The 21922-nt window shown below is 41.0% G+C and overlaps 1 protein-coding gene across 1 annotated transcript; it reads left to right on the top strand.

The window, feature by feature from the left end:
* Nucleotides 1-1733: 1733 nt before the first annotated feature.
* On the top strand, nucleotides 1734-21829 carry NAB2 (NGFI-A binding protein 2). The gene is made up of 7 exons (XM_039365714.1): nucleotides 1734-3161; nucleotides 6384-7149; nucleotides 8746-8879; nucleotides 11687-11738; nucleotides 13952-14075; nucleotides 16462-16662; nucleotides 19218-21829. The coding sequence occupies exons 1-7, from the start codon at nucleotides 2722-2724 to the stop codon at nucleotides 19316-19318; spliced, it is 1818 nt and encodes a 605-aa protein (XP_039221648.1). The 5' UTR covers nucleotides 1734-2721; the 3' UTR covers nucleotides 19319-21829.
* Nucleotides 21830-21922: the final 93 nt, after the last annotated feature.

Genomic DNA, 21922 nt, shown 5'->3' with positions numbered 1-21922 from the left:
GGGCTGAAATCTTACCCTACAGCCAGCATTTTCCCTTTATTGCTGGTCCCTAATGTGTCCTGTTGAATGTGAGTGTTGGAGACAATTGGGATTTAAGCACAATTTAAGGGATGTCAAACTCAAAAGCCCTGAGCCTGAGGTTGGTCATGGAGGGCTTCAGGGCTTGGAATCCCCCTCCCCCACACACACACCTTTGAAAAAATGCAGTCACAAGCCCTGTGAGAGGCCACTTAGTGAAATTCTATGCTCAGGCATCTCTGAATAGAAATCTTTTCTCAGCAGCTAAAGTTGGTCAGAGGTCCCCACCTCCGCAGAGCAAGCTCTCTGCCCACATCTTCCTTTGCATGCAGAATGGCACTGTTGCTGAGGAGCCAAGAGACCTGCAACAGATTGGACACTTCTATCAGAAGGAGCAGAAGTGTGTATGCGTGGGTGGGGGGAGGCACAGTGTGTGGGTGGTAGAGAAAGGAATGGAACTTCCGTAACTGCAAACCCCACAGCGATGTTTCCTGTATCACAAAGACGATCCAAAAATAAACCCACAAACTAATCCCAGCTAGAAAGGAAAATAGAAATTTAGGATTGTAAGGAATTGAGACTTCTTTAGCATTAGATGGATGGGCAATGAAAAATCATGGTTGGGTTTTTGAGAGTATGGAGTGAGAAGGAATGTGCATATTTTTTTAACTTATAAAAGCATTTCTATATTGATTTTCAAGATATATCTGAGATGAACCAATATATTTGTTTTCTGTTTCACAAAATTGACAAGCTCTAAAACAATTATGATTTTTTAAAAAAAACATCCAGTTGGACTGGCAGCAAGCCAGAGTGTCTCAAAAGGTTTTAGTAGGTAATTTGACATTATTGGTATTGCAGTTGGGAAACAATGTAATTGCAATTCACAACTAGAAAATACACAGTACATGGTACCCAAAAACACTGGAAAATGATGTATAAAATTCCACAAGTACCATTTCTCCTTGTCTATAGCAATACGATAATATTGAAGAACAATTTGTAGTTATGCACTATCAGAGACAATCATTCTCTCTAAAACTAGGGCCAGCCCCCACTTCATCAAATTCCAATCACATGTCAATTTTGCCATTTAAAGATAAAAGAAGGAAATAGGCAGTGGTGGGATTCAAATATGTGAACAACCGGTTCTCTGTGTGGATGCCGCTTCTGGAAGTCCATTCTGGGCCTGAGCAACAAAAAATTAGCTACCCGTTCTGCCGAAGTGGTGCGAACTGGCTGAATCCCACCACTGGAAATAGGTGATAAGAAAGATCCATCCATTCTGAGATCTTGAACAGCTGCCAGCCCTGGAGAATTATATGGCTAAATTTGGTGTAGTGGTTAAGGCACCCAGCTAGAAACCAGGAGATGGTGCAGGATGCCAGCTTGGTATCTTGGTCAATTGCTCTCTCTCAGCCCTTCCTAAGCAGACAGTGGCAAAGCGCTTCTAAGAAATCTTCCAAGGAAAACTGCAGGGACTTGTGCAGGCAGTCTTCAGGACTTAACTTGACTTGAAGACACTAAAACAAACAAACAAACAAACAACACAAACTGGTATAAAGTAGCTTTATTGTTTTCAATATGGCAGCTACCATAATCAATAATCAGACATGATTCTATTGTTATCAAGAAATCCCTTTTCTGATATTTAGAAATTATAAGCAGCCTTTCTCCACCAAAGTAACTGTGTACTATTAATGAAACAAAGATCAGAATTCACATGGGGTATACTTCTTCTGTTACTGGAAAAAAAAAGCAAGCCTTGCTTTTTTATCCAGCCACTATTTTTGCAGATGGGGGAAAATATGAACGTGTTCTCACCATTCCCCATACATTTGTACAGCACTGCTTTTTGCTTTTCAAAAATAAAGCAGCAGGTCTCCTAGCATGTTTCAATAAAATGGATACTGAATTCAGGGCAAAACAGCTCAAGGAAGCGATTACAGTACTTTATTTTAAAAGTACGGTAGGTCAATTCCTGTCTGAGTAACTTTCGGATACATGCACTTGAATGCCCAGAATTTCTCAGCCATATTTGGTCACTGCTGAGAATTCTGGGAGTTGAAGTCTGTAAGTTGCCTAGGTTGGGAAATACCGAATCAAACCCTGTATCCTGATTTGAGCCTCATACTATTTGAAACTCCCCACGTCTTCAATGAATGGATGTATTATTTTCTCAGCAATTCCCTTCGATCCCGGAACTTTATTCCGCACAGTGTAAACATTACCCACAGTGTAAACAAACATTTAGTGTATAAAAAACAAAACAAAACCCACACCGAACTTTTCCGTGTACATCCGAATGTCCAAGTGAGCGAACCAGCGCGCTCACGAAAGCATTATTGCGCACACATGATGAACCTAACAGAGGCGGGAAAAGCGGCGACAGGCATATACGCTCCGGCAGGAAACCCACTGATTTGAAATACACGAAAGTTTATTTCACCGAGACGGGGCGTATATCACACAAAGCTCAGGCTTGCAAAACGTCGCAAAAGAAGAGAGAGAAAAAAAGAGACAGGCTGATGATGTCCGCGCCTGGACCATCAACTCGATCTTCTTCTCCTTCCGAGGCGCACGAACGCCCGCGCTGAAGACAAGTGGAAGAAGTTGGGGCAATCAAGCGGGGCGGTGGTGGGGAAGCCTACTCTTTCCGGCCATCGCATCTTGGAAGCCGCGAGGAGGGAAGGTGGGCGGTAAATGCTGTACCTCCCCCTCCCCCGGCGCTTGCGGTGGCGAAGGCGGTTTGAAGCTGCTGTTGCAGTTTTTCTGGTCCGAGGCAGAAGCTGCCTGCCGCCCCCGAAACCTCCCACGCGCGGCAGCAGCTCAGAGCCGCTGCCGCCGCCGTTCCATTGTGAATCCGGCGGCGTGGGAGGCAATTCCGTGCCAAAGGCTCAGCGCAAAGGCGCGCAGAGGGAAGGGAGCGGAGGAGGAGGGGGGGCGGACAGAGAAGCTCCGACGGAGGGACGCAGAAGACCATCGAAGCTGGACAAGGGTGCTGCGTTGGGAGCTCCGCTCCTTCTAGGTCTGCCCTTCCGCAGAGAGCCAGCAGAAGGGGCGGCCACCAGCCAGGCTTCGGAGGCCTTGGGTCCATGCTTGACGGGCACATCGGTGAGGCTGCGAAGAAATCCACTGGCGCGGTAAGATTGCCACGGGGAGGGGGGTGCGAGAAGAGGGAAAGAGAGGGGGAGGGGGAAGCAGGAGAAGTGGATTGATGAGGGGATCGACCGGAAGCAAGTTGTGGGGAGGGGGGCAAGCGAGGCAGGCAAGAACTGGCGTAGAGGAATCGGCTACCAACCTCGCAGCTCTTCGACGTAAGGCTTCTTCCAGAAGTTGCTGGGATGCAAAGGGTGTCCCTGGTGAAAATGCCAACACGTTCAAAAGGATGTAGGGGCTCAACTTGCTTTTTTGGGGGAGGGGGGAGCCACGCCCCCCCACACCTGTGCAACCTTATTTGCAGTCTGTTCTGGAGACTTGAGTCCAATGAGCCCGGTGGATTCTGCACAGGCTCAGAAACACTCCTATCTCTTTCAGTACTTCAGAGAGGGCATTTTGGGAGTTGCCATGGTGCACCCAGAAAAATCACACCAGCATGGTGTCTGAGAAAGAATATGAGGCAGGGAAGAGTTTAATTCCCTCAGCTAAGTTAACATTGGAAAGAAAGAAAAAAGCCAGGATAAAAGCAATCTCATCTCTGAGCTTTCAACCTGGGCTTGAAATACTGATGTTAAAATGGATTAATACCTAATCTTTAATGCTTTATCCAGAAATATCAGGTATTGGGATTAGAAAATCTATTTTACAGGTAGTAATCGTAGAATTATAATTTTACAATCTCTCTCCAGTGCTTTAAATGATAATATGAATAAGAGGATAAGCCAGGCAGTATAATGTTTAAGGCTTTTGGATAATTATAGGTAGTCCTTGAGTTACAACCACAACTGAGCCCCAAAATGATGTTGCTAAGTGAAACATTTGTTAAGTGAGTTTTGACCCACTTTATGACTTTTCTTGCCACAGTTGTTAAGGGAATCATTGCATTTGTTAAATTAGCAATGTGGTTATTAAGTGAATCTGGCTTCCCCCATTGACTTTGCTTGACAGAAGTTCGCAAAAGGGGATGACATGACCCCGGGACACTGCAACCATCATAAATACTAGTCAGTTGCTAAGTGTCTGAATTTTGGTCATGGGAACATGGGGATGCTGTCGTAAGTGTGAACAATGGTCACATTTTTCAGGGGTGTTGTAATTTTAAACGGTCACTAAATGAACTGTTGTACGTTGAAGACTACCTATACTTTTAATACTTACCCTGTTGGCATCTCTAGAGAAGACCAGCAAGAACTATAGGAAGATAGTGAAGTTTGATCTGAACAGTGTCTGTCAGCAACCATCAGTTGCTGTTGACCTCACCAAGTTAACAAGTTAAGAATCTTGTCCAGATGAGTTAATTTGACTTCGTTATAATTGACAAAATCTTGCATGTTGGAAAGTACACTTTTCTCCCCATCTCCTTTACAGCTGGAGAAATAGGGAGGATCCCTTGTGAGCCTCTTGCCCCACCCAGTATCCAGCTGCACTGCCATGCTGTCTCTTATCTGACCGTTCCCTTGGCAGCGTCTCTTTGCCCAGTTTCTCAAGGTTTTTCCCACATTACAATTGCATTCCCCGTTAGCCCCCCTCCCTTCCACACCCACATATCTCCCACTTGTATTCTCAAAATTTCCTCACCCGCTGTTTATCTTCAGCCTCTTCCAAGAAGAGAAAATAATGGCAGCTCTGTTGGTATCCGTGGAGTGCCAACTCCACCCCAGCCCATTGCTTCACTGTCTTAATGGCTTTGTAATAGAAGACAGAGTGTGCACACAGGGGTGGATAAAGAAGGAACAAGCAGTGGGCGTTTGGAGGAGTCAGATATGGGTGTGCATGTTGGTTACTAGGCCCAGCAAGAGGTGTGTGCCGAGTGTTTCTGGTTGGTGCAGAAAAGCTAGGTTTTGTGTGAGCACGCATATGTACTAAGCAGGTGAATATGTCCCACTGGGTTTTCAAAGGACAGAAGCTTGATTGTAATGTTGATCAGGCTGGTAGTGCAAAGGCAAAAAGACTTTGATGCATGGGCTGCTGTTATTGTAGGTTAGGGTAGTTTACTGTACTTGAAGGTTTATAATAAAGATAAAACCCTCAGTGCAGAAGCAAAAACTAAAATGGAGTACAAGAGCTTTCTTTTGATGGCAAGATTAATGTATTAGAGCTTGGGGTTGCAGGGTGGGATGGATGGACAGTGTGCATCCCCACTGAATTCTAGTGCAAGATCAAATTCTCCTGCTAGCAAAAAAAAAAAAAAAAAAAAAGCAGCAATCAAGAAAGCAGGATCCTAAGGAGTAATTGAAGTTTTCAGCAGCAGTCTGAAAATACACTTAATAAGAAATACTCCCCACTGAGCACAGTGGGACTTTATTCCAAGAAAGCAAGGGGTGAGTGGTGTTATCAACATGAAGGAGAGAGAAAAGAAAAGGCTGGGCCTTTATTTGCCTCAGGAATATGGCAGTGATGTAGAGTTAACAGAGCAGGGAATATATGAACTACAATACACTTAAGAGGCTGTGTAGAAAGCCTCCCCTGTTTATTGTAGAGCCTTAGAAAAGACTCCTGGGCTGGATCAGATCCCTCAGCCAAATTTGGGTCTGTTCATCCAAAGAAACTGGAGGAAATTTTCAGTATAAACCATCTGTTTACATCCATCAAGCCGTTGTTCTTATGTGAATGGGGACATGGACAATAAGAAAAAGAAAAGCCCTTTAATTCATGACACTGATAGCTCATGCTAATTTAAACTTGCAAACCTAGTGTAAAAGGAATGCCAAGTATTTTCTTCTTTCTTCTCCTGCCTGTACTGTGTATGGAGATAGAGAGGGGCTGCCCTCCTTCCATTTTGGCCACCACAGGTAGTCCTCAACTTATGACCATAATTGAATCCCAGTTGTCAAATGAATTTTGCCCCATTTTATGACCATTTTATGACAGTTTTTAAGCAAATTGCTGCAGTTGTTAAGTCAATCATGCAGTCATTAAGCAAAACACTTCGCCCATTGACTTTGTTTGTTGGAAACTGATTGCGAAGGTTATAAGTGGTGATCACATGACTCCAGAACAGTACAACTCTCATAAATATATGCCAAATGCCCAAATTTTGATGAAGTGACCATCAGGATGCTGAAAAGATCGTAAGTGTGAAAACAGATTGTGAGTCTTTTTTTTTTTAGTGCCATTGTAACTTCGAACAGTCACTAAACAGATGGTTGTAAGCTGAGGACTGCCTGTACTTTGGCCTTCACAGTCTCACTCTGTCACCCCCGCAGGCAACTGGCAATGGCGTTGTTGCTGCCCCGCACCCTGGGCGAACTGCAGCTCTACCGCGTCCTCCAGCGAGCCAACCTCCTCTCCTACTATGAGACCTTCATCCAGCAGGGCGGCGATGATGTGCAGCAACTGTGCGAGGCTGGTGAGGAAGAGTTCCTGGAGATCATGGCTCTGGTTGGCATGGCGACCAAGCCACTCCATGTCCGGCGACTCCAGAAGGCTCTGCGGGAGTGGGCAACCAATCCTGGTCTCTTCAACCAGCCGGTGCCCTCCATACCTGTGAGCAGCATACCACTCTTCAAAATCTCCGAGTCCGGGAGCCAGAAATCACTCACCAATGGACACACCAGTCCAGGAGAGATCCCTGGCAAAACCAGTGCCACTTCCCCTTCCAAAAGTCCCTCCGAGCCACGAGAGAAGCTGTCCCCCTTGTCAGCCATGCAGTGGGGGAACCCTGAGTCTGAAGAAGAAGGAGGGGTAACCTCACCCAGCGAGACCCCATCGTCCACTGAGCATCTCGATCCAGAGCTGGCCCATGCAGTGTCAGATGGGGTGGATCGCCTGCTGCGCAGCTGTCCGCGCAGTGGAGATGTGGAGTTGAAGACCCTCCTGAAGCTGAATAAGAAGTTGGCCAAAACAGTAGGGCATATCTTCCAGATGGACAATGGAGACCCTCGGAAGGAAGAAGAGATCCGGCGTCACAGTGCCATCTATGGCCGGGGTGAAACTCGGCGATGTGAGGGCAAACAGCTCACCCTTCATGAGGTGAGCCATGGGAAGCTACACTGGTCAACCAAAACTCAAGAATGTCATTTGCTTAAAGTATTCAATGTTTAGCAGACTAAAGAATGTCTAATATTAATGCTACTATGGTAATAAACTGTACACTCTCAGTAGGGGGCAGCATCTGGCTGACCTCATCTGGAATGGAAAGTTAAGCAAGGGCAGGTCTGTTTGTCACTTGGATGGGGGACCTCAGGATATACTGTGGGTTTAACAAATTTTAAAAAATCTTGAAAGAAGGCAGCTCATTCCCAGATGGTGTGAAGAAAACTATATGGATGAGTTGAAGTAATCACTGAGAACTGAGCTTAACTCAAAGGAGGCTGTACTGGTGCAGTCCTCTATGTTAGCCTATACAATTAAGATAGTAATTTTGTTTTTAAATGATACAGAATTAATCTAAAAATTTCTATGGAAAAAGACTTTCACAGTGGTGGGACCACCAACCTCAAGAGTTTTGGCTGAAGAACCAAGGAATAGGGCCTTAGAGAGTAACTGCAAACGATGTGTCCTTCCAGTCCTACAATTTTTAACTTATTAATAGGAATATCCATTGATTCATTGAGAGTTAATTTTAGTGGATATGGACTCTGCCTTACTCTAAATCATTGTTGAACTATTCCAAGCATTGTGGCAAAAGTAAACTAACAGTGTACTTCATAGCATTCTCTCTCTCTCTCTCTCTCTCTCCCTTCCTCCTCCTCCTCCTCCTCTTCTTTCTCTCTTTGTCTCTCTCTCATTAAAATGGATCTTTGGTTGAAAAGTGCTTCATGTAGTCTGTAAATGATAATAAATGTAAGAATGTGAATACTAACTTCAACAAAATGCTAATAATGAACAGGCCCTAAATGCAGTTACCAACTGAATCCACATGCAGTATAATGAATGGAGCTGTCACCTCATACCAAACAAAAAAAGCAAATAGGAAGAGTTCAAATTCAAATATATATTTTTTCATCCCAAGGCCAGCATAAATAATATTTAAAATTAGTGGATTATGCTTCTTCCTATGACAGCAGTCAATACATACAAACTTTGGCCAGGAAAATTAAAATACAGTATATACTAAAATATAGTGTACAACTATAAACCTTCATGGGACTAAAGTGTACAAAGAATTACCAAAAATTATGATTAACGTTAATATTGCACATAGCATATGGTGATGAACTAAATGTAGAAGATAGTATATGGTGTCATTAATGTAATAGAAAATATGATAGATAACTAAAAATAAGATATCTCATTGGGCTGATGATCTATTCATCCTTTTTTTCTTTGTACCCAAAGATTTCTATTGAAAAACATGGTTGACTGGTTTGTGTTAAGATGTGTCAAGAACTGGGAACATAAAATAATCCAAGCCATAGTAAATAGATAATTATGAATTACATTTCAATACAAATTTAATTTTAAAACAGGTTTAAAAATAAAGAGGATGGGCAGTCTCAAATGAAGCTTGTTTATTTACTGGTCCTTACTTTCAGAAACTTTTGAGAATCACAGTTTTAAATGCTTTGGGCCTTTGAGGTCCTCTGCTTTCTCAGAGAATCATTTCTGTTCCCTCTCTTCTCTCAGCTCACAATTAACGAGGCTGCTGCTCAGTTCTGTCTGCGAGACAATTCATTGCTGTTGCGTCGTGTGGAATTGTTCTCGCTGTCACGTCAGGTGGCTCGGGAGAGCAGCTACTTATCTTCACTGAAAGGTTCCAGGTAAGACTCAGATCTTTGTGGTTTCATTAGCAAAGGGAGGTTCTCAAACTGAGCTGTAATCTCTTGAATGATTGTGGTAAAACTGTTGGGAAGGTTCTCAGTAGGCAGAATAAGTTGCTATTGCTTCTAGTCACAATCTTCATCAATTATCCCTTTCAGGTTGCTTGAAGAAACCCAATTCCTTCAAACGGTTTGAAATACCTTTTGGAATATCCCATAGAAACAAGCAGATTAAAAAAAAAAGCATTTTGCATGTATTCCATCTGACCTTGATTCCTATATTATGGAACATGCTATCAAAGATAAATGCTAGATGTGAAATATGCCGAATATTGGTGCAAAGTGATCTCTGCTAAGCTGGAGCTAAAGTACGATTTGTCCACCTGTGTTAATTATCTGCCCACTAATGCTAACGAATACAGGTAATTATCCCAAGAGTACCTCGGGCATTCGGAAAACAATCCTTTTATTATTAATTTGCTACTTCTTTGTCTTTGAAGTTGGTTTAACAAAAACAGGAAATCCTAATTAAACAATATAAGAATAATCCTGGATGAGCCTTGAGTTTTCATTATTTTCATCCCCAACCTTTTGTGTGTGACAAAGAGCTCAAAAACTAATGTTTTCCATTTTGAAACCATTGCATCATGTTAAAGCTAAAATTTGGGGCCTAGAATTATGTACATGTGCATAATTCCATTATATAATTCACGTAATTCATGTTTATTCTAATGTTTTAAAAAGTAAAAAAAAAGTTTCTGCTTTGACTTTTGAACTAATCACTTTCCCTTTTACAGCTGAAAAATTGAGAACTAGGATTTGTGCCGACTGTGATCCCTTATCAAATCAGGATGTAAAATTGTAAGATCCAATCTGGATCGGTCAACGGGACCAGAGGTTTACTCCTTGGAGCTTTCGGCCACTTTCCCGAGGACTGACCCAGATTGGATCTTGCAATATTATCCTGGGACACGTATATTTGCCTCCATTCATATAAAATTGTACAGTAGTGGCCAAAATTGTGGAAACCTTTTTGGAAAAGTATATATTTGAGGTTTGATGGCTAATAACGCCACTTTTTTTTTTTGGAGTAGTACCATAAAATTATATATCAATGGAAAGATAATTTAATCAAGAGTGTAATGCAACAAAGTTTGTTCAATTATCTGTACTGTTTTCGATGAAAAGTTATAACCAAATAACCAGAAAAAGGAAGCACAACTTGCTTAGGTTGATATCAGGTAGCTTTCCTTCATCTGATGGTAGCCAATGATCATGAGTGTTTAGAGAGCCAATCAGGTGTCATCTTGTTTTGGCAATGAGCCAATCAGATCACAGTAGGATTCAGTTATTGATGTCATGTACTGAAGGGGAGAGGAGGACATTTGTCAGTGTGTTATGTGATCGCTATCAAGTTGGTCGGGTTTTTTTGTGTTCTTTCATTTAGTGAGCTTGTAAAACGTAATAAAATTAAAGTAATGGTGCAAACAGTTGACTGGTTGCCCAGAAGGCGATGTAAAATGGTATTATTAAGTGAACAAGGCTACAGTTATAAAGACATTAGAAGAAAAATTGGTGGAAACTTAACCAAAGGTGGCATTTCTACTGTACACTTTTCCCAAAAGGTTTCCACAATTTTGGCCACTACTGTACTTAGACACCATTTTGAGTAACATGGTCAGAATAAATCTCAGTATCCTGATTTCAGCAACCCTGGGAAATTGCAATTGCTTCTATAGAGAAAGATTTGATTTTCTCATAAGTATGAATATTAGGACAGATGGAGAGCCTGAGCCCAAGATTAACTAAAACACATTCTCATCCTATGAGGCCACAGATTCTTATGTTTAAAATAAGGGCCTATTTTACCCATCATAATAAAATGATTTGATTTACAAGTAGTCCTTTAGTGACCGTTCGAAGTTACGATGGCACTGAAAAAAGTGACTTATAACCATTTTTCACACTTATGACGATTGCAGCATCCCTACTGTCACGTGATCAAAATTCAGACGCTTGGCAGCTGACTCATATGACGCTTGGCAGCTGACTCATATTTATGATGGTTGCAGTGTCTCGGGATCATATGATCCCCTTTTGCACAACCTTCTGACAATCAAAGTCAATGGGGAAGCCAGATTCACTTAACAACCGTGTTACTAACTTAACAACTGCAGTGATTCAAGTAACAGCTGTTGCAAGACAATAGGGTTAAATTCACTTAACAACCGTCTTGCTTAGCAACTGAAATGTTGGGCTCACTTGTGGTCGTAAGTCGAGAACTATCTGTATTGGTTTTTGATATTCTTTCATTTGTGTATTCAGCCATCACAACTTGTGAACCATGTGAAGTATGATGAGTGAGCCCCTCCCATTAGGCCTAATCAAACAGACCACAAAGAACAAAAATGTAACTTAGTGCAACAGACTTAGCCATTAAGCTTAATACGTAGATTGATTCATTATGGTCTGTTTAGCAAGCTGTGTTTGAGGAAAAGTAAATTTCAGCTGGTATCAAGCCTTATTTAATATAACTCTAGCAAAGGATAGTTAGCTTCTGTGATGTTATTAATGCTTTATATCTTTATATCAGTCCATTAAATTGTATTCATTCCAACCCCCCACCCCAGGCTGCAAATGTTTGTAAATGCTGAATTGGCACAGGCACATGTCCTGGACCAGGGTAGTCTACTCTAGAACATATGGACTGTTGCATGAATGATTCTTCTGTGATTGGGCTAGGAGTGATTTTCCTGGATATATTATTTAGTTGGACATGCTGACTCCTTTATGACTTTTGTCCTCAGACTGCGTCCAGATGAAAACTGTGGTGGACAAGCTAAGCGCTTCAAGCAAGAGGTAAGAGAAAAAAGATAAGCTATATTTGCATGCACAAGAGAAAAAAGGTAGAGAAATGCTTTGAGTTTTTAAAGAAAAATACTGTAAAAAATATGATGATGAAACAATGCATGCTTTATTTGAAAACCAGTGGTCCATTTGGATCTTTTTTTTTCCAGTGAAGCAGAGGGTTTTTCCCCCTTGTAATCTTTCAGTCCAGATTGGGAAAGTAGGATGCAAATCTTCTCTGCTGACCACCGTATCTTCATGTCCTTATGCAAATTCATGTCCTTATGCAAATTTATGAGAAAACTGTTTGCTCCATTGAACAGAATCAGAAGATGAGCAATAGGAAGGGAGGAGTGATAGCGTAAGAAAACCTGCTGGTATTTTCATACTGCATGCCAAGGCTAGTTTGGCACTTACCTATTGGTCTGACTTCAGAAGACCTAGCAGAGGAGGACAATTCTGGTTTTTTTGTGGGGAGAGAGGCCACCCATTTTGCCTGATTGGCTGACCACATGTTTTTGTTTGTGTCTCCAGTTCTCACACTTGCAATATGCCTAAGGGATGGGCAAAAGAGAAAAAATGCTGCAACCAGAACAATTCAATTCTACAACCGCCCTTACCTCTCATCTCTCTACCCAAAAGCTGGAGATTAGGATTAATTTAAAATTACCCTTCTCTGCTGAGTCCAGATAACACCAGGCTAATGTTGTTAAAATTGTTATTAAACTTAGATAAAGAATATGGTAAAGGTGTGAGTCCAGATTTCTCAACAGTCAAGCTTTGTGTGCTCTACCAGTGTGACAGCATCTTTCTTTGGCCTACAAGTCCTTGAAAAACTAGGAGAATTCTCTGGGTTTACTAACTGGCAACTTTTAATTTCAAGAATAAGGCAACAGAGACATATCTGTATATATATAGTATGTAATCACATCTTTCTGGACATATTGGTGTACATGTACATTTCTGAAAGGATGGTGAATATATAATTATCCTGTATCATCATTACCGTAAATGCCGGCATATAAGGCGACTTCCGCAAGCGGGGGTCGTCTTATACGCCGAGTCGTCTTATACGCCGGAAATACTGGTAGTTTCCAGCGTATAAGACGACGTTCTAGGAATGCGGCCCGGCTATAAAGACAGGGGTCGTCTTATACGCCGGGTCGCCTTGTACGCCGGCATTTACGGTACATTGTGATTACATGTATTATCAGTGCTTTTTTTCTAAAAAAAAAAAAAAGTGCCGGAACTCACACATGTCATACAACCCGCCTTGCCTATCCTACAAGGTTCCATCCAAAAAAGGTGCCGGAACTCCATTCTGGGCGTTCTATGAGAAAAAAAGCCGTGTGTATTATATGATCATTACATATAGGATTACATTGATCTATGAAAGTTGAGGTATCTAAAATTGCTCCCAGCCCCATTCCCAACCAGCTCTGACTTCGGCCATGGATTGAATGTGTGAAATGCCAGAGTTGGCCTTAGTGTGGAGACACTGCTAGTTAACACATGCACAATAGGAAACATCAGTTCCATTTCTTCATTGTTCTACTGAATGAGGCAGGCATAATATCTATCAATTTCTACATGAAATTTGCAAGCATGCTCTGTAGCAATTTGTAGAGGGGGGAGAGTGGATTAGGGTTTGGGAAACAGAATGTACTTCTTGCCAATTCAGGATCCTCTTTAATGGACGCATTTAAAAATAATGACATAGTAGTACTGACAGGGAGCAAGCAGATTAGAAGGAAGCAGGCTAAGGAGATGAAAGCTATCATTTCCTTGTCCTCTGAACTCTGGCCAAAACTTTTTTTTTTTTTAAAGTTCCAAGATTCCCAAAACAAGGCCTCCATGTTATTTTTATCAAATTCTTACCCCAGCCTTCTTGTATCATTTGTAACTAAACAGATTAAATGGAATTTAATACGTAAGTGCAGGAGGAAATGTCATACTAATCCATATACAACATGAGTCCAGGCAAGCCAGCTGGCTGATAATTCAAGATTCAAAATCACACAAGCATATTGCTCGCCTTTCAATTCAGATTTGTTCCAAGATTATATTTTGTGTGCAAGTGTGTTTAATGACGTATTTTAGTGCTCGTCGTAAAAAAGGTATGATCATTTTTCAGTTTTGAAGTTCACAGCTCTAGTAGAGAAAGTGCAGTCGGCAGGCAGCCAGCTGAGCTTCCCTTTTATTTTTCTTGGTAATTCTCCCAATAGGTTGCAGAACACAGCCGCCACGAGCTTCCCTTGGTCTGTGAACCCTTCCTTCCTCCATACCGATCCAGCGTAGAAGAAGACACAGCCAGCTTGTCTGGGGAAAGCTTAGATGGACATCCACAAGGTGAGTGCTCTGGGCTCTTAAGGAAGTTTTCCGTAGGTATCAATTATGGAACTAGGCTGTAAAGTAGAAATTACAAAAGAGGCGTTGTTTTTTGTAGGCTTCACACAAAGTGATGTCATTCCTCTTTGCAGAATCCATGTGGTCTCTGGAACAGTGACTCTCATGCACTACTTTACAAGAGCAAGGAACATGCTCAGCCTCATGCGCAGTATTCCGCAGTGCATTACTTTAACCCTAACTTCAAACTGGTTAAATAGAAGTTGCAATTTGTACATTTTATTATGACAGTTCGCTGCCCCCCCACCCCCTTCACTCAGTCTGGTTTGCTGTGTGACCATAACATAAACTAATAAAGTATTATTAATTTCATTGCTTTGTGGAGGAAACCATGGTTGGCTAGGTTTATACAGCATGCCAAGCTATGAATCATAGTCTACAAATCAGAATGGCTGGGTTTTCACATTCAGGAAACCAAAAGTAAACAAACCGTATGATAGTTTAAATATGATGAGTGTACCCAAATCAGCTTCCTCCAAGTGAGGTGATGCTGTGTGTTAATTAAATTTCCTTATCTTAGTACGTTTTCCTTTTTTTCTTTGTTTTTTTCTCTTCACCCTCCTTTTATCCTCTTCTCCTTTTAAATACGAACATACCACTCATGTTTTATTTTGCTATTTCTTTGTTATAAATAGTTATCTCATAATGGTCTTAATCCAAACAAACCCCTAGCAGAACTTCAGCAAATATTAACTTAATATAAATTAGCATAGCTTTACATTCTTAGAGTTGTTTATAAATTCTAGTTTTATTTATAGTAGTTGTAGAGTTAGTTATCTGTCCTAATTATTTATAGTGTTTAGATTATTCATTGCAAAATTATAGGATTATTTATAGGATTACTTTGTGTTTTAATATCTCTATTCTATAATTTTATCTTCATAATTTTTTATTTACCCCAATGTAAACTATGTTGACTTTTTCTTTTTACATAACTTTTAGTGACGCAATTCCATTTTCTCAGAATCCAGTTAGCACGTCTGTGGTTTTGGTTTAGTTTGTGAAGACTGAGGAAGAGAGCTTTATACAGGTAGTCCTCAACTTACAAACACAATTGAGCCCAAAATTTCTGTTGCTAAGTGAGACATTTTGATAAGTGAATTTTGCCTCATTTTATGGCTTTTTTCTTGCCACAATTATTAAGCGAATCACTGCAGTTGTTAAGTTAGTAACACGGTTGTTAAGTGAATCTGGCTTCCCCACTGACTTTGCTTGTCAAAACGTTACAAAAGGGGATCACATGACCCCAGGACACTGCAACCGTTGTAAATACGAGTCAGTTGCCCAGCATCTGAATTTTGATCATGTGGGGATGCTGTTGTTAAGTGTGAACAATGGTCATAAGTCACATTTTTCAATGCTGTTGTAATTTTAGACGGTCACTAAATGAACTGTTGTCATAAATAAGAATCAGCTTCCAAGAGTCTGAATTTTAATTATGTGACCACGGGGATGCTGCAACAGCGTAAATGCGAAAAACGGTCATGTCACTTTCTTCAGAGCTGTTGTAACTTCAAACAGTCACTAAATACACTGTTGTAAGTTGAGGATTATCTGTACATTATAAGAGTAGAGCTGAAATAGGAAAAAAGAGAATACAATAGAAAACATTGTTCAGCATATCTCTTCATTGTCAACAGCTGCTGTTAAATCAGCACTATTCTTCTAAATGCAGTCTAAAATTAGTAAACCATTAGTGATTGAATTTTTAAAAAGCTAAATGTCTTAATAGTTTTGGAGAACTTCAGTTATATTCATGTAGACAGTCATTTATTTATTCTCTGATAAAAAGCAATGTTTTTCAAATTTGGCAACTTCAAAAGTTAGCATGCTGGCTGGGGAATTCTGGGAGCTGAAGCTCACACATTTTAAAGTCACCAAGTTTACAAAACACCGTATTAAAGTAATAAATCTTCACTTTTCTATGTAAAGTTGATAACCCTTTATGGAAAATTCACATTTTCTAAGGTTCATCTATCTCTTCCTCTAGTTCTCACTGTCATCCTTCCCCTCCTTAACAGACCATCTAGGAAAAGGTGTTGTGTTTCCTCCAGGGAAGTGAGTTGGTAGCACACATGGAGTGTGAAAGATAACTGAGGAATCTCAATACACTTTCCTGCTCTCTCTCTCACCTTTAAGTACAACTCAGTATATATTTTTTTCAATAATTCCAGAGTCAAATACATGCAGCGCAACTTTTCCCTGTTACCTTTGGGCCTATTCTAGCTATCTGAAGCTCGGGACAGATTATTTGAGAGCAGTATACTACTGATTTAATACCTTTTACTTAAAGGCATGCCCTTCCCCTCTTGCTTCTTTTTCTCCATAGCTACTGGGTCTTGTCCCCGGCTTACGCCACCCCCCAACACCGCTTCTGATGCACTGCTGAGTCTCCCGCCACATGGGCTATGGAGTCGTCACATCCTGCAGCAGACACTGATGGATGAAGGGCTGCGATTGGCCCGGCTGGTGTCCCATGAGCGAGTGGGAAGGCTCAGTCCATGTTTGCAAGGAAAACCCCAGATGCCTGGTAAGTAGCTATTTTATTTTATAATTAAATTAAATTAAATTAAATTTTTATTTAATTTAGTTTATTATTTTATTTTACTTTATTTTTATTTTATTTGTTTTATTATTTTATTTGTTTTTTATTTGTTTGTTTTATTTTATTTTAATTCGTTTTATTATTATTTAGATATAATTGCTGTCCACCTTGCTACTAGGTTACTCTAGGTGGCTTACAACATTAAAAGCTATACAACTAGAATGCAAATATTTCTAAAAAGCAATAAAATATAATTACAATCAAAAGTAATATTACAGTTAAAAGACGGAGGGAGCAGGATGCGCAGGAGGGGAGGCAGAGTTTTTTTCTTACTCCATCAAGTACCTCCAGTGTGATACTCTCCCACTGATGGCAGAGCCAGGTATTCAGGCCCTTAAGGAAGATCAGGGGGGGGGAGCAGTCCTCATTATGGGCAGGGGTAAGATGTTCCAAAGGTCAGGAGCCACAGCAGAAAAGTCTCTTTATGCTTCATTTGAAATTTGAGGGGCAGCAGAAGGCTGGGATGGCAAGGAGAAGGTCATCAATACTGACACAATTTAAAGGAATAGTGAATGATTCGTGTAATATGTAGATGTAAAGAAAAAGAACAATAAATGTTAGTTTAGTTGGTAGTTTGATTTAGTATGTTTTAAAGGACTAGTGAATGATTTGTGTAGTATGTAGATGAAAGAAAAAAAATAATAGAAGGTGTTGATTTAGTAGAAAAGTTTAAATATTTGGGAGTATATATTATAAATTTTTAATTTAAAGTGTATAAAAATAATTATGAGATATTATGGGTAAAGGTGTAAAAGAATTTAAATTCTAATGATCTCTGTTGGTGATAATTTTAGTGATTAAGATGAATGGTTTGCTGAAACTTCTTAAGTAGGAGGGTATTAATACATTTACTTAGGGGTAGGGGAAAAAAAGCAAAGAGACAAGTTTATCGAATGTAAGTTTGTTCGTTGGGTTATATTGGAGGGAAAATTTTGTGTTTATTATGGATGAATGGTTGTTTAAAAGAAATATATACCTCAGCGTGGAGAAGATGGATAAATTACATGCAGAGTAAATATGGGTTAGAGTTGATATGGGATTAAAAAGTATTTTAGATTATGAATAATTTTTAGTTTTTAATTTGGAATTGCTTATATTGTTATTTTTGCTTGTTTTTTATTTGCTTAAATTTGTTTTGTATTCGAGTTAAAGCACATTATTGATTTTGTTATTTGTATAGTTGGGTAAGTCTATTTAGAATTTGCTTGTTTATTTGTAACCCTGTAACCAGCTCTGGGAAGTGAGGGGGGGAGGGAGGGAGGGGGTTATTATAGGGGGGGATATTGTTAAAAACTTGTATAAAACTTTTTAATAAAAAAAAAAATACTGACACAATTATGTTGTCAGGGAGCCGGGCAGGAGTGAATGATACCATTGAGAATGAGGAGAGCTACAATCTCCATCTATATGAGGATCTGTTGCATCATTTGGGGGAAATACGGTCACTGCTGAGTAAAAGCCAAAACTACTACTTTTTTCCAGGGAACAGATTTGGAAGCTTGTATGCTGGATGTTAGGGAACTGCAGCCAAATTAGGGGAGGGGAGGGGAGGGGTAGCTTTTGTTTCTAAAAAGATTTACCAAGTTGCCAAAAATAAGGGTTACTAGAGGGTTCATCTTACAGTTGTGTTCTGGAATGTGGAGAAAAGCAAACTGCGTATGATTCGGGAAAGGTCAGCTTTAGTGAGGTACTGGGCACTTTTGGGGCACTAAATGCATGTGGTTCAGAAACCAAGAAACAAGATTGTGACCCATAGCAACGTTAGTTCCTGGATTTCTCCCAAAATGTTCTGAGAAGATCCTGGAAGTACTGGGGAGAAAAGGAATCTCCATTATGACATACAATTCTGATTTTATTTTTTAAATACATAGCAGACAGATTTACCTGGAGTTTGTTTGCTGGCCTCCAAAATGGACGTTTAGACCCTGAAAAATGAGAGAGGTCATACTCATTCCATGATCTCCCTGTGTTAACCCCCCAACATCAATAGTCCTTTATTTGGGAAGTCCCTGCTCAGTGGTTTTAATTTTCTTGATAATTAGTTTTTAAAAGTATCAGTATATGGAGTCAATTTTTTGATGAGGCAAAGACTATCCATAGAAACCTTATCTAGTAGCCATTGGAGAATGTCAGAAAACGAAAGTTGGATTCTTTCTGTGCTCTAATAGGAAACCTATAAAATTGAAGAATGGTGATGGTACAATGGTTAGAATGCAGTACTGCAGGCTAATTCTGCTGACTTCCAGCAGTTCGATCCTCAACAGCTCAAGGTTGACTCAGCCTTCCATCCTTCCAAGGTTGGTAAAATGAGGACCCAGATTGTTGGGGGCAATATGCCGACTCTGTAGACTGCTTAGAGAGGGCTGTAAAGCACATTGCTATTGCTGTGTTCCTTGTGCCACTTATAGGTCTATAACAGCCTGTCTGAGCTTTGAAATGGATGAGGAAAACTTAAATTTCTATGTTTCGCTCTCTTTTAGAGTTTGGGGAAACACTTTCTGAGAGATGCCAGGCTCCAGCAGCACAGCCTGAGGCTAGAAGAAACAGCATTAAGATGGAACCAGACACCAGCCGGCAGTGAACAGCAGAGGCAGCCTTGCTCAGCCATTAAGCAATAATACTCCAGCCAACTCTGAGCTTTAGACAGGGAGGCTATCCTCTGTATCACCCTGTGTGGGGCCTGTGGGACTTCCTTGCAGAAGGCGAGCTGTTATATTAACACAACCAACTCTTCACCCTGTTCTCTTCATGAAATGGAGAGCATGCTTTGACTCCCAAACAGAAGAGCATGGACCTATGGACAGCGAATCATGTAGGAAGCTCTGCCATCTTAATTTAACTCAGCAAGAAAGGGGTACCCTGGCTACAGTTGATAGAATGAGCTCAGGTAGACCAAATCTCTGGCCCTCTGATGGACTAATGGAAGGTCAGACTTACCCACAGCCTTTCCTCCCACATGAGACTTGAAACTGAGGGGTACATAGCCATAAACAAGCACATAAATATCCTGTACATATTTTATTGAAAGGCATATAAGTGATTGGCCATAAACACATCTTGTTCCCAAATCGTCCCCAGCCTCTCAACCACACGCATACACGTGAAACATGTTTGTTGCTGCCCTTCAGTCTTTGTCACAGATGTTCCCTATATGCGCAGAACCTGCTTCTCCAGGACTGTTTGTAACACACACACACACACACACACACCCTGCAAACCATTTTGCAAATTGCCATAGAAAGGATAATTCTTCATGTGACAGAAGGAAAAAAAAATGTATCAAAGACACAGGAGGTTACTATGCTATCTGTATAACTAAACAAAATTTGTAAATTGAATTAATTTCAGTTTTTGTGTCCCCTCCCCTCCACTGGAATATGGTCCCAAAAGTCATTTTTAAGCCCAAGGATGTGTCTCAGACCAGGAGAACTGGGCATCTTAATGCCACACATTTTGCCCATCCCCAGAATTTTCCTGTTTTTTTTTTTATCGTGTATACAATATTGAAAATATTCTCATTACTTCTGTTGCCTGTTGACTTTATATTGTGGTTAACCATCAAAAGCATTAATTGTTGTTCAGCTGAGTTTGGATTGTTTGGAGGTATTTTGTTTCCTAATGGCTCTAGAGAGGCTAGAACAGGGGTAGGCAACCTTGGCTCTTTTATGACTCGTGGACCAACTCCCAGAATTCCTGAGCCAGCCATGCTGAGGGGAAAGGGAAAGTTTCCAAGCTGAGCCATGCTGGCTCAGGAATTCTGGGAGTTGAAGTCCACGAGTCATAAAAGAGCCAAGGTTGCCTACCCCTGGGCTAGATGCTTACCCCATTAAAATATTGAACTGTGCCATTTGGATATGGGCACACCAGCAACAGCTTCCTCCACACTAAGATGCATCACAACAGCAGCTTTGTGTACAGGTAGTCCTCAACTTACGACCACAATTGAGCCCAAGATTTCTCTTGCCAAGCGAGAAATTTATTAAGTATTTTGCCTCATTTTATGACTTTCCTTGGCACATCTGTTAAGTGAATCGCTGCAGTTGTTACATTAGAAACACAGTTGTTAAGTGAAACCTGGCTTCCCCATTGACTTTGCTTGTCAGAAGGTCTCAAAAGTGGTGATCCCATGAACCCCCCAAGCACTGCAGTTCGTCGTAAATACAAGAGTTTCCAAGGGTCCAAATTTTGATCTTGGAGATGCTGCAATGGAGATGCCTTTGTAACTTCGAACGGTCACTAAATGAACTACCTTTACTGTATCAGAACTACTGACACAGGGAGGTGAATTATCCCTTTTTTACCAGAACACGGTGAATTTATAAAGGACCGAACCAAAGGGGGGGTGTCTTGCTGAGAGTCACGTTCCCCCATTTGCTGTCAGTGCTCCCTACTCCTATCTTAAGGCTCCTCACTCCTATTCTTGGAGCTTATTTATAAAGGTAATCCTCAACTTAACAAGCACAATTGTGACCAGAATTCCTCTTGTTAAGCAAGGTAGTAGTTAAAGGAGTCCGGCCCGATTTTATGATTTTTTTTTTTTGCTGAGGTTTTAAGCAAATCACTGCAGTGAAATGAATCCGGCTTTCCTCCCCCCTCCCATTCACTTTGCTTGTTGGAAGACAGCTGGGGAGGTCACAGATGGTGATCACGTAACCTGCCCCACCCCCTCTTGCTGCAACCATCAAATACATATATATATGCCGATTTCCAAGTGCCAGAATTTTGATCACATGACTGTAGGGATGCTATAACAGTTGTAAGTTCAAGGACTGGTTGCAAGTCACTTTGTTCGGTGCCATTTTAACTGTTGCTTAAACGAATGGCATTATGTCAAGGACCACCTGTACTTTTCTTCCCGATCCCTTTACTTTCCTGTAAGCAGGAAGAGGAGTGAACAGCAAAGAGGAAACCGATGTCATCATAGCCAGAAGCGGACGAGCTGATCTCTTAACTACTTGCAGAAAATAAAAGATCCTGCACGGATCTTCCATTTTGAAGGCGTTGCCTAGAACAGGGGTGTCAAACTCAATTTCATTGAGGGCCGCATCAGCATTGCTTTTTCCCTCGGGGGGCCGGGTATGGCCAGGGTGGGTGCGGCCTACTGGGTGGGCATGGATGGAGTGGGTGTGGCCTACTAGGTGGACATGGCCAGCTCTACATCTTTCGCGGCAAGGGTGATTGTGGG

This window comes from Crotalus tigris, unplaced genomic scaffold (assembly GCF_016545835.1).
Source record: "Crotalus tigris isolate CLP2741 ecotype Arizona unplaced genomic scaffold, ASM1654583v1 scf7180000020166.501630, whole genome shotgun sequence".
In the NCBI taxonomy this organism is placed as follows: Eukaryota; Metazoa; Chordata; class Lepidosauria; order Squamata; family Viperidae; genus Crotalus; species Crotalus tigris.
This window is presented reverse-complemented; position numbering and strand designations above follow the sequence as displayed.

Coding starts and splice junctions, on each gene's coding strand:
- NAB2 (XM_039365714.1), top strand. CDS start 2,722: ATGCTGTACCTCCCCCTCCCCCGGCGCTTGCGGTGGCGAAGGCGGTTT. Junction 3,162..6,383: donor CGAAGAAATCCACTGGCGCG/GTAAGATTGCCA, acceptor TCACCCCCGCAG/GCAACTGGCAATGGCGTTGT. Junction 7,150..8,745: donor AACAGCTCACCCTTCATGAG/GTGAGCCATGGG, acceptor CTCTTCTCTCAG/CTCACAATTAACGAGGCTGC.